Here is a 12,165-nt window from a genome sequence, read left to right as displayed (position 1 = left end):
TTGTGGCAAAGTGGCCAAAAATACTTTCATTTGGGGAGAAAGGAGGAAAAAACAAACAATAAAAGAAAAAGCAAGCAAGCATGACTTGTTTTTCTCCCCCACGCACGCAGCTTGCAATGACTTTAAAAAGAGTGCGTCCTCCAAATTTTTCATGAACTCAGCCAAACAAGCCTATTAAAGTGAAAATGCATATCTAGTTGACCCAGAAATCAACTGGTTATTGAAATTAAATTTTAAAAAAGGGAGGAGTTGAAAGAAAAGACAAAGCATTTAATCAGAAGCAGTTATACAAGAAAATGTTCATTTCGATGAAAAAAGCGACTCTTTATTTTAAAAATTAACATGCGGACATTCCAGCCGTTTCTACTGCAGTAGCTACGCCTCCATTTGGGAGACAGGAAGCTGGGAAGTGTTTGCATGTGTGCCAGGTCTGAACTGGATCTGAATTTCAAAACAGACAATATAGGGTCTAACAATTTGTCTTATTTTAAATTGAGTTTCCTCTGCTTACCCTCCTCAAGTCGGAAGGCCAATATAAATCTTAACTGCACAATTTTTATTCAAAGTTTCGCCCTCCTCAACTGAAAAGTGCCCTAAAAGCAGAGAGAACGAGTATCGAAGAAAGTCTTTTTCAAAAATTCAATCAAACAAATTTTAGAGCCGAGCTGAGCTTCTCCAGAGAGCCCGCAGATTAAATAAGAGCCACAATTTAATTAACTCTGTGTGCAATAGCCTGAGGCGTCTGTCAGATCCACAGCTCGACTTTCAAACAGATTGAGCGTCTGGACAATCCCAGCGCCACTTGCCCTTCAAACGCACTTTCATGCGGTGGTTTAGTTTGTCGGGCTTTTTGGAGGCAAAGCCCCCGGCAGCGCCACTCACGTTCATCACGGAGTTGATCTCTGCGACCGCTTCGTCGTCCGTGGGGAACTGATAGATCTGCACCCCATTGCTGACCAGCTCGCTCATGATCTTGATCTTGAACTTGTGCAGCTCGCTCTTGGAGATGGTGTCCGCCTTGGCGATGATGGGGATGATGTTCACCTGTAGCGCAGGAGGGAAGGAGCAATAACCTGGGGAGCAGCTCCGAGGAGCGATTTGGGTGCTGCTTTACACTTCGTAAAACCAAAGGTACCACGTTCTGCAGCACAAGCCCGGCTGAACACTAGAGGGAAGAGTTTTCCAGGACTAATTTGACTACGAGACTTCCAGATAAAACGAAAACAAACACCCTGCGATAAATACACAAGGAGCAGATCAAAGTCCCTGCCTTTGCCTGTGTATGTTGTTACACGCTTGGAGGGAGGCAGAGACAGCACAACTGTCAGGTCTCGAGTCCTCACCGCTCCCGGCTGTGCTGACAAGCGATTGAGAAGACAAGCGCAAGGATGAAACGCTGCAGGGAGCTGACGTGAGGCCTCCCCGTGCGGGAGCAGAGGGAGTGGGGACTCCTCCGACGCTCTCACAGTGGCTACAGATCCCTCCCGAGGACGCCCCAGCCTCTCCGTGAGGATCAGGGCTCGGGCACGCTGTGTGGATCACACAGACCGCCCGGGGAAGGTGCCACATGGGAGATGCATCTTCACGTTGCTGTCGCTCCACTTTGGTTTCGCATCAGGGGACGCCGAGCACAAGGCACCGCACGGCTCCACCAACCCTGGTGTCACAAAGCCACCCATGAGCTGCGCGGCGGGGAGGTCCCCAGGTCCCACCGGCTGCGATGGAGGGCAAAACCCCACATCCTTCGGGAGGGACACGGTTCGCTGCGGCCTCGGGACAGCTACAGCGGGGCAGGATCCGCCACAGGATGATGCTGCTGTGCCCAGAAAAGCCACGTGCGACACTGCAAACCGCTGCTCAAGCAAACAACAGCCCCGCTCGTCTGCCTGAACAGCAGCCAAATTCACAGCAGTCATACGCGAGAACTCAGAGAAATGAGGAGAAAGTCAGATTTGCCATCTCACATTTCCCAACAGCCGAGGCTTTTCATCCTACAGGGCAGAAATCTGTTGCAGCCATTTGGTCTCCAATGGGTGCCTGCTAAACTAAATTACGTTGCTTTCCCAGCTCGAGTTCTCTTTGTAGCTCGCTAATTTTTCCATACTTCTTGATTTTTCTGCGCCTTCTGGTTTAGCACTCACTAAATTCAAGAGCATTACATCTTAATTTGCTCATTGCAAATCTGAGAGGATAAATCCCTTCTTTTTCTCAGCTGCTGATCTGGCCTCTTTTACCCGGGACCGCAAACCCGCAAAGAACGAGGTCTGCTGGTCTCACCCCACCTCAGCAGGTCGATGTCCTCATTACAGAGGTAACAAGGGCCATGGCCACAGCTGGGTGTCTCGCTGACCTGCTCAGAGCGGAGGCTCAGACCCACCACTCAGGGCTCCTGTGTTCACACCACCTGCTCCGGAGCCGCTGACGGGCTCTGCAGCCTGCACAGGGCTCATTTCAGTCCGTTTTCAGTTGGTGTCCCTCCTCCTCTCTTCTTCCCTTCCGAGTTCCTTAATAGTTTAAATTATTACTGTTTTTATTTCGACTTCACGCACGCCTTGGAACCCCACCAGCTGGACTCCCACAGTTACCATGCGATACCCGGAGCACCATACAAATATCTTGTTGTTTCCTTTCTCTGATTTTGAGCATTGGCACCCAAGAGCTGTCTAAATCTAGAATGAGCTCATCCCTTTATAATAAGAAAGGCCAGAAAAGTTGGGAAACAAGAAACAAAAGCGATAGGAGATGCTACTGAGCCGAACCACGTGTCTCATCCCACCCTCCTGCAGCACCTCCACACGTCCACTCCTACGCAAAGGCCACAGTCTGTGGCAGAGATCAGTGCCAATAACCAGATATACAACTAGCTAGAGAAGAAAACTCACCTCTCCTCTCCTTCCTGAACAGGTTTTAAAAGCCTAATAAAAGGAAGTGACGCCAGAACTGCGTGAGGTTTTGTTGCTCAGTCTTATTTTTTACACAAATAACGTTTACCTTGGGTTGCAGGTGAAATCCCGGAGCAATATTCTTATATCTCATGGTGGAAGAGCAATAATCTGTTTAAAGACCTAGTAATAAAGTCATAAAGCTAACTACTGGAGTGGCATCCCCCTGAATGCAGGGGGTGACTGGGAGTCCCCATGCTGGAGCTGGAATTCCCAACAGAGGAAGCCTGAGCTTCAGACGAGGCAGCAAACTCGCTCGCACGCACATGAAACACATCTCATCCAGTCATTCTGACCACCGTACCGCTCACCTCCAACAAGAAAACTTCCAAGAATGTGCTGAAATAAGTCACTTGGTAGAAAACAACTTTGCTAACATCATAAGGCTGCGTGCATTTTCACCCTGTGGAAGACAGCTGGGTTTTCCCCCATCTCCAAACTCTAAGTCCCGGTGAAGCCAACAGGCAAATCTCACTTTGGAAACCGAAGGGCAGAGGCACAAACCAGCCCCATGTGTCCCCACGGGCCAGTGACCGCCCAGGACGGGCAAGCAATTAGCCACAGCTCGTAACCAGCACACGCTGATTGGAAACTATCCAGGGACAACAACCGTGGAGCACCAGGATGCCCATGGCAGCAAACGGCTCTGCCCTCACTTTCCAGGGCAGTGCTGTGTTTTAAATCAATCAATCACCACCTCATCTGACACAGATGCCATCTTCTTTATCTTATTTATTTATCTCCTCCTTTTCCCAGGTTAAACCCAATGGAAAGCCAACCCTGCCAGGTCACGCATGCTCCCCCGCTATGAGCCAGCCCCATTTCACCTCCCTAGATCCAGTTCTGGAGATGCTTCTAGCCCTGGCTGTAATTAAACACCCCAAACAGCAGCTGGCCATGAGCTCAGCCAAACAAATACTGTATTACAGCACAATGGGAGATTCTGTTTACACAACAGCTTTACCCAGAAGGGATTTTGTAAACTTTACACTGAAAACAAGATTCATTATTGAAACGGTCATGCAGATTCAAAAGCCTGCTCAACACCCGATGCCATGCCAGCGGCGGGCGTGCTAAAGCAAGGGTGTCACTGAGCCTGGTTCCTACAAAACCCTCACTAAAACCAGGCTCAGAGGCTGAGCCAGCAGAGCACGCAGCAAAGCATCACCTCCAATACACCCTCCATGATCAACAGTCTCTACTTGCGTATTCATTTCCATGTGTGTGCTCGTGCGAGGCCACCGCACCGTGAAATCCAAGACGTTCTCACCCTGTGCTAAGAAGGGAGATGTGAGCAAAGGGATAAAATGACTTCAGAGAGGACTCTTTAAGTGGAAGTTTAAGAAGCATAAAAAGCTTGTGTGCGCACAACGTTCCCATCTCTGCACAAAGGATTTATTTTGGTACTACCCAAGGACCACATTAAAGGCCACCACAGGGAGACGTGAAAAGTAGGGAATGCAGAAGGAAAGGCAGAGACAAGCTTTGCGGGACCACCAGCACCAAGGGGAATCGTGCAAAAGCTTCACTCCATACATATTTCTGGGAACATGTAATGCTGGCGCCGCACCAAGAGACAAGAGTTTCTGACGGGAAAGTTTTGGACTCCTGCTGAAGTGGGTGTAAGAGCCACCACGGTGCCACACGGCCCAGGGCACCGGGAGCCAGCGCCCGCTCTGGAGTGGGGCCGAGGAGAAGGGACCAACAGCCCTGGGCGGCTCTGCGAGGGGAACGCACCCGCCGGGAACGGCCCACGGAGCTGCACAGGACAACGGCCAGGGGAGACAGCGCTCCCGAAACGTAACCCCGGGATCCCCGGCTACTGCAGGGTCCTGACTACCTTGTCTGGCCCCTCTGCAGACTGATCAGCACCTGGCACCTGAAGGGAACCACCTTGCTGCTCAAATACTGCTCTGAAAGAGAGGAAATTCTTGCAAAGGAAAGAAGAGATGCTGCTGTCACGAGTGAGCTCTGAAGCCTCCTGCAGCTCCCTGGAAGCCAGCTGGGACAGCCAAAAGTGGGTCAGAAACCTCCGAGCTGCAGGAACATCAGCAGTGACCAGTTAAGAAACAAACCCACTGCCCCCCAAGGCAGAACGGCTTATGCACAAAGAAACAACCCCCAGCCAGACCCGCTCACGGCCCACTTGTAGGATCCCTATGACCTCGAGAGCTTCTCACCATATTTACATTTTCAGAAGATATCGTGATCTCCTGTCCAGATGACCTGGCACTGCCAGCAGTGGCAGCTCACACAGCCAACACCTCTCCAGCCCTGGGCTCCTCTGTCCTGACCCCCAGCCGGGGACACCCCCAGCCCCTCTGTCCCTGTTGACAGATCAGGACAGCACAGGAGCTGGAGCACATCCTTACCTGCACACCTGTAAAGGAAAGCTAATAAAGATGCAGTTGATGGCTCTGATAAATACAAGCTAATGTGGATAAGAGTCTTACAGTCATGGACACTCTAGACGTCCCACAGCTAGCTGGAAAACAGGTTTTTCACCTGAGAAGATAAAGCACAGGACCTCAACAACCACCAGGGCAGATGGAGTTTTATCAGAGTCCTAAAAATGGCTCAGCTAATGTGCAGGAAGGACTCCATGGAAAGAACAAAACCTTGCACATGACAATATTAACAGAAGCACCACCACTTCCAGAAAGAGGTCTCCATCCCCTTACCTTGCTATCCAACTTCTTCATCGTCACCAGGTCCAAGGACTTGAGCGAGTGCCCGGTTGGGGTGATGAAGTACAGGCAGACGTGAATCCTCGTGTCATGATAGTTGAAGAGAGATCGGCGGATTTTCAGCTCTTCTTGCAAATAGTTTTCAAACTGCGTATCAATGTACTCAACTATAGGCCTGTAACTAAAACCATACCATTAGCAACCCAGATAATGGAGCTCAAAATTGAAGAGTTTGAACGCTTATGATATTCTCCTGGACTGACATGGTATCATTTAAAAAGTTATAAGACTCAAACAATTTATGCTTAGAAGAGGACAAGCATGGCATTTACACACAGACTCCATAATCCAAAGGCTGCAGGGGTCTCCTGAGCTGCGCTGCTCTAAGGACAGCAGAGCATGGAAAAATGACTATTTCCACACACCAAACTGTGCCCAGTTCTCAGGGCTGAGCCATCTGCTGCAGCAATGCAACACAACCAAGGAGAGACCTTGGAGTCCCAGAAAGGCTTTACCTGGAGCTTGAGCAAGATGTAATTAAATGAGACATGTCCAGAGGCACCGACCGCTGCCAGAACAGATAATTCCCAACCCTGCACTGAGGACAGTGTGTTAACTGTTCACGCTCCCAGAGGACACCATTCTCTGCTGCAGAGACCTCCTATGACCTCTCTCTTTGGCTGCTCACCCAGCTCCTTCTACACTCACTCCACAAACTGGAGCCACTGCAGGGATCTGCTCCATTAACACGGACACCTCTGCGGCGCCGCAGGCAGGACCGCAGGCAGCTCACGCCTAAGCAAGCCTAGAAATGCCAAACAGATGGCACGAGACCTGCCTTTCATCTTTATTTATCTGATCCCCAAATCCAACCGCATCCACAATCGTCAGCTTCAGGTGGACGTTGCTCTCCTGCAAGTCGTAGGTCCGTGGCCGCAAGCGAACCGCGCTCTCGTAGTGACTGGCTTCCTCCGTCTCAAACGTGGTATTGAAGAGCGTATTCATTAGTGTGGATTTCCCAATGCCAGTTTCACCTAGGAAGGAGAAATCATCAGCTCACTGCATCAGGAATTTGTCACGGGCCCTTCAAAGAACAGTAATGACAGAGCAGAACTTAATTACGCTGTGAAAGGTTACTACAAATTGCTCGTGGGCAGACATAATTGTCACAAAGGTAACTGCACTCTTGAAGGCCACCCCTGCTTAACGCAAAGCGAACACAGAGCACTCTGGTCTCATCTCCCAGCGAGGACCACACAGCAAAATGCAGGATCTTCCCCTCTGTGTACCCCGCTTGGCTGGGGATCCTGCACCGGAGAGGCTGGGGATCCTGCACCAGAGAGGCTGGGGATCCTGCACCGGAGAGGCTGGGGATCCTGCACCGGAGAGGCTGGGGATCCTGCACCGGAGAGGCTGGGGAGAGCACAGTTTTAGTAGAGTCTTTTGAGTGTTCAGGTGAGGAGGAGTAAAACTCAGCTGCTCCTTCTGACAAGGACAATCTGGGTCAGCTGTGGGCCGCCCCAAACACAGCGACAGCTCCAGGGAACCCTGCGGATCAGCACAAGGCAATGGGTGTTGGGTGGGCTGTGGAGGGGACAGGGAAGTCTGACAGTGAGGTTTCCTCTCCTTTCTGTGAGATTTCTGACTTTAACAGGCTGCTTTACCATTTTCTCTCTTTGCTTTATGTTGCCACTGAAGTCTCTGGGGAACTGGCTTTTTTATTTTTGAGCTGAGAATCTGTGAGTTTCAGCACAGAGGAATAAGCAGGCAGCTCTGAACCTGCTGGGACAACTTCCAGCAGACTGAACAACTCTTTGCGCAGCAGAAAAGACGCTGGATAAAGGTTCATGATCTGACTGTGCAGCTGAACTTCGGTCTGCCTGGAAGCCTTAAAGCGGCTTGTCCCTCTTCCACAGCCTCAGCCCTGTAGTCCCATGTGTCCCACTCTGCTGGAACCCTTTCCCCTCCATCCACACACCGCTCTGAAGAGACCAGCAAGCCCCGCACAAGGCTGAGCTGCTGGGATCTGGCTTGGTACATCCAAATAGCCCAAGACGGTCCCATTCTGCACAGACACGTCATGGACGTGTCAGCTTTGAGATGACAGGGCAGCCTGTGCAGCCAACAGCATTGGCCAAATGCTTTTCCTCCCACCCACTCCTCAAAGGCAGAAAGTTGATCCACTAAAGCTTTTCCCAAAACTATTCCTAATTTGGGGCAATAAATCTTCAAGAGTCACTTGTGAAAGTCACAACTCGGAAGCACCAAGCTCCAGAGAGCTCAAGTTCACGGACATTAAAATGTATATTTTAAGCATCAGGGTTTTCTGACTTGTTTGAAGTCACCGCTGCGGCGCGTGGCACAGCAGGACACACCACACACTCTGGTCCCAGCCTCCCCGTCCCGGTTTGCAGAGGACGCTGCTCACCCACGCAGAGGATGTTGAAGCTGAAGCCTTGTGTGACAGACTTGCTGACCAGCTGGTCGGGGAGGCTGTCGAAGCCCACATGGCCCCCCAGGGAGAGGTTCCTCTTCTCTTCATTCTGGTGGAGAGAAGAAGCCAGGTGAGCAAACTGCACCGAGAGGAGCCAAAGGAACAACCCCCGTCCCGGGCACTGACGCGAGAGCTGCTGTTTCGGCAGCCACGGGGCAAACCCTCCGACAGCCACCAAGAGACAGAGAGGAAAACATCCTGCTCGCAATGGGGAACTGAGAGAACCGAGCCACCAGGCCACAGAGAAAAAACCCCAGCATGAGCTCCAGCGGCACGCAGCTGGGAGAGATTAGCAAAGGAAACCCCACCGCTGTGTGTTTTAGCACTCGTTTCTCCTCATCCTTTTTAGTTTTATTTTCTTAAACCCTCCAGCGGTGAATTCAGCTCGACCAACTCAGCATTTTCCTCCCAAGTCCCTGATTTTGTTCCTTTGCTCCTGCCATCAGCAGCAGGGTTTTATGAGCTCGGGGGTGCTGGGCGCACAGGCAGGGCCAGGAATCCTCTGGCTCTGCCATCTGTGAGCAGTTTTCCACCGTTGCCTCCCCCATACGCACGTTGTTCTTCCTCCTGCCTCCTCCCTCCCCCAGAGGAAGACTCTGCTGATCACCTGGAGGAAGTTTGCTTAGAAACTACCACAATAAACACCCAAGGAGACAACAGGTCTACGCCCTCTGTTAGGCAGCCCAGACCTGCCGTAATTCCAGAAGAGCGGATTCAACAGAAGGGTCATTCCTGTTTTGAGTGGTTACGAATAGAGGAGTTTGGATTTGCACAAATATTTCAACAGATGTTGCCGCCCATCTGCACAAGCGAGCGACACCGAGCGCAGGGACCCACCGCTGTCGCACCCTCTCGAACGCTCTCATCCTGCCCCGGAGAGGCACGGACGTGTTTTCAGAGCACGATTCGTTGACCCTCGTGGTTTCTTTGGTAAATGAGTCTGTTTCTCTTAATCACCAGCGCACAGTGGAAGATGGGGACGTCTGGCTCAGGTTCTGTCCCCGACAGTTCAGCCTTCACGTCCCAGCACTAAGACGATGAGACGAGCGTACCCTGAGAAGAGCCTTAGCAGGCTGTCAAATCTAAATTAACTCCAGAGGAAAAGGAAAGAAACGCCATGGTAAGCCTTGTGTGTTGCTCTACACCTGCAATAAGATTGCTAAACAAAACATAAACCTTTGCTTGACTGCATCTCGAGTCAAAGTTCCCTTTAGTTCTGCCTTGGGTAGAGCAAATATTCTCAGTTTTGTAAAATAAACCATTTCTATCACAAGAACAACTTACGAACAGCTGAAGCAGCTCTTACGTCTCACACCCAAACGTCCTGGCTGGCCTGCTTAGCATTTGTTACCACCTTTCAGATCATTTCAGCCCCACGCTCTCCCAAGGGACGGAAACACAACGCAATTGGAGCGGGGCTCCTGCAATCACTTCTGTTGCCTCCCATCAGGATCGATCGTTCTCACTAACTAAGTGGAAATAGCAATCATTTAAAGTTTTCCTGTGGGAGAGACAGCATCAGTTATGGTTTTAAGGTAGCCAAGAGTTTAGGTGAATTAAAAAGAGCGTCTCAGGCGGGGAAAGCTCCAAGTTAAACTTTCTTCCATCCATCCATCCATCCATCCATCCATCCATCCATCCATCACCATTGAGCGTCTGCAGGGTCAGACCCCAAGTGCAGGTGATTCCCTGGCTCAGAGCGGTTTAGGTTTGTTTTCCCCTTGCAGAGGAGCCACTGCGTGCACTGGCAGAGCTGGGGGCTCCTGGCCTCATCCACCCCACGGAACTTCAGTGCCAGTTCCCAGCGCTGCAAGGCGGCGGCTGCCAACAGAGCCATTCCCAGAGCCGTTCCCAGAGCCGTTCCCAGAGGCACCCGGCTTGACAGTTACACTTTGGGTCCTTTCATTGTAAATAATAAACACAACAACAAAAAAACCACCCACAAGCAGACAAACCAGAAGCCTGGGATGACATTTGGGAAGGGAAATTACAATAAATAAAGGCTGCCGATGGTGATGATGGGGCTGAGAGTGCCCGAGGCTGGGAGGAGGTTTCCAGGCAACAGGCAGCACCACTGCTCGGGATTTTAAAATAGGCTCCAGCTCAGCAAGGCTGCATTTTAAAATAGGCTCCAGCTAGGAGAGGCTGCATTGAGAACTCAGTCATGCTCCAGAGAGGAAACCCAAACGGGTTCGCACGGGCCCTTCTCTTCCTCTTCTTTTTTTGGCGTTTGGTTGCTGCTCGTTCCGGGACAAGAATACACGGACTCAAAACCGCTCGTCATCTCTTCAAGCTGCTAAACCAACAGGCCAGACGTCAGTGAAACGTTTTTGTCGGTGACCCTGAAATGCGGTTTCCTTTTATTTCTGTAAGCAGCAATAACAACCTGGTTCAGGTTCAAGACGCCGATGATTCCAACGCAGAAACCCGTTTGCTGTGCGTGCAGCGTGTTCGGCTGTCGCTCAGCCTCCAAAGGGCTTCTGCTCCCGTCGCTGTGTCAGGACAAACAACCACAACAACTGCGGCAAAGTCATTAGACTAAGAAAAAAAATGGAAAAAAATAAGTTTTCCCTGTTTTATTTTTCTCTCCAATCCATGGAGCTCACAAAGTTGACAGCCTTGGGAATGCAACCAACTTTTCTGCTCACTTGTGTTGTATGGTGTGTTGACCGGCCCTAGGGAGGAATGTACCCAGCACCCCAGTGAGCACCCAGAGTCTCACCCTTCGGGCTGCTCCGCTCCAGGGTGGCCCAAGGACAGACGGACACGGCTCACCCGCCAGTAACGACAGCAAGGTCACGCTCAACGTTGAATTCTTTCCAGCAGGAGCGGCCAGCCTGCGAGGCTCAGCATAAATAATCAATCCTGAATACAAATGCTGCGATAAATGAGGGCAGCAGTAATGCAGTGGTGTGGGGGGGTTATTGGTTTAGTTTTAAAGTAGCAAGTGATAGGACAAGAGGAAATTGCCTCAAGTTGCACCAGGGGAGGTTTAGATTGGATATCAGGAAAAAATTCTCCATGAAAAGAGTTGTCAGGCATTGGAACAGGCTGCCCAGGGCAGTGCTGGAGTCACCATCCCTGGAGGGGTCTAAAAGGCACTTAAATGAGGTTCTTAGGGACATGGGGTAGTGCTAGAGTCAGGTTATGGTTGGACTCAGTGATCCTGAGGGTCTCTTCCAGCCGAAATGATTCTAAAAGCTAAGAATCCCAGTGGGACGTTTTGCAGGTTTGGTGCCGGTGCTGTGCCCGCCTGGCGGGACAGGATCCATGGCAGAGCTGGGGGGTTTGGTGATGGTGAGAGCCGGGCGGGAGCTCAGCCCTGCCCCTGCCAGTCACTCTGGTCCCCGCAACACTCCCGCAACACCCCCGCCTCCGCAGCGCCCGGTGACAATCGGGTCCCTCATCTCGCACCCTGGAAAGACAACTCTGCTGCTTCTCACCGGGCAAGACCCCGTCCCGGGGCTGCAAAGGGCCGGGAGGCAGCCGACCCTCCCTGCGGCCCCTCTGAGCATCTCACACCACCATAATTACAGAGGCTGAGGTGGCTCCAAGTGCCAACTCCCACCATAAACAGCCACTGCAGCCCCGAACATCACTTCTTGGGTCGCTAATTGCATCCCCTGATGGGCAGCTACCAGAGTTTCGCTTGGAGCCTTTGAATGTGCTCTTTGAAGATCTTCAGTGCCTTGAGTTGATCTTTGGGGCTTGAAGCAGAGAGACAAGGGGAGAAAGTCGTATTTTGAATCTGGAATTTGGTGGGAAACACGACAGTCATCAGGTCAGAGCAGGATTTATTAATTCAAAGTCCTTTAAACATTTTCACGGATGCTCTTCAGGGCTGAGAAGCAGAGTCCACCAAGGCAACAGGAGCACAAATGGCATCTGGGGGCACGGCCGTGGGAACAACAGCCACCCCGGAGGGAAATCCATCTTTGGCTCTGGTTGGACAACATGTCACAGGACCCTTCTCCTGCCATGCAGCAGAAAGACAGATGCGCCCTTGGTCACACAGATGGCCAGACTTCGCTCAGCGCTGAAA

At 51.3% G+C, this 12,165-nt stretch overlaps 1 protein-coding gene across 4 annotated transcripts in view; it reads right to left on the bottom strand.

Annotated features, from left to right (window-relative positions):
* Positions 1–12,165, bottom strand: part of SEPTIN8 (septin 8) — a 38,579-nt gene that overhangs the window by 14,179 nt on the left and 12,235 nt on the right. For 3 of the 4 annotated variants that reach the window (XM_065848743.2, XM_065848744.2, XM_065848746.2), the window contains exons 2-5: positions 8,058–8,172; positions 6,468–6,663; positions 5,624–5,810; positions 883–1,044 (exon numbers count right to left, since the gene is read on the bottom strand). In XM_065848743.2, coding sequence (XP_065704815.1) covers positions 883–1,044; positions 5,624–5,810; positions 6,468–6,663; positions 8,058–8,172 — 660 coding nt within the window. The remainder of the gene's footprint in view (positions 1–882; positions 1,045–5,623; positions 5,811–6,467; positions 6,664–8,057; positions 8,173–12,165) is intronic. The other variant, XM_065848745.2, reaches the window with a different exon arrangement.

Source organism: Patagioenas fasciata, chromosome 14, assembly GCF_037038585.1.
Source record: "Patagioenas fasciata isolate bPatFas1 chromosome 14, bPatFas1.hap1, whole genome shotgun sequence".
NCBI classification, from domain to species: domain Eukaryota; kingdom Metazoa; phylum Chordata; class Aves; order Columbiformes; family Columbidae; genus Patagioenas; species Patagioenas fasciata.
Note: the sequence above shows the minus strand (reverse complement) of the source record. Positions and strands in the feature narration are given on the sequence as shown.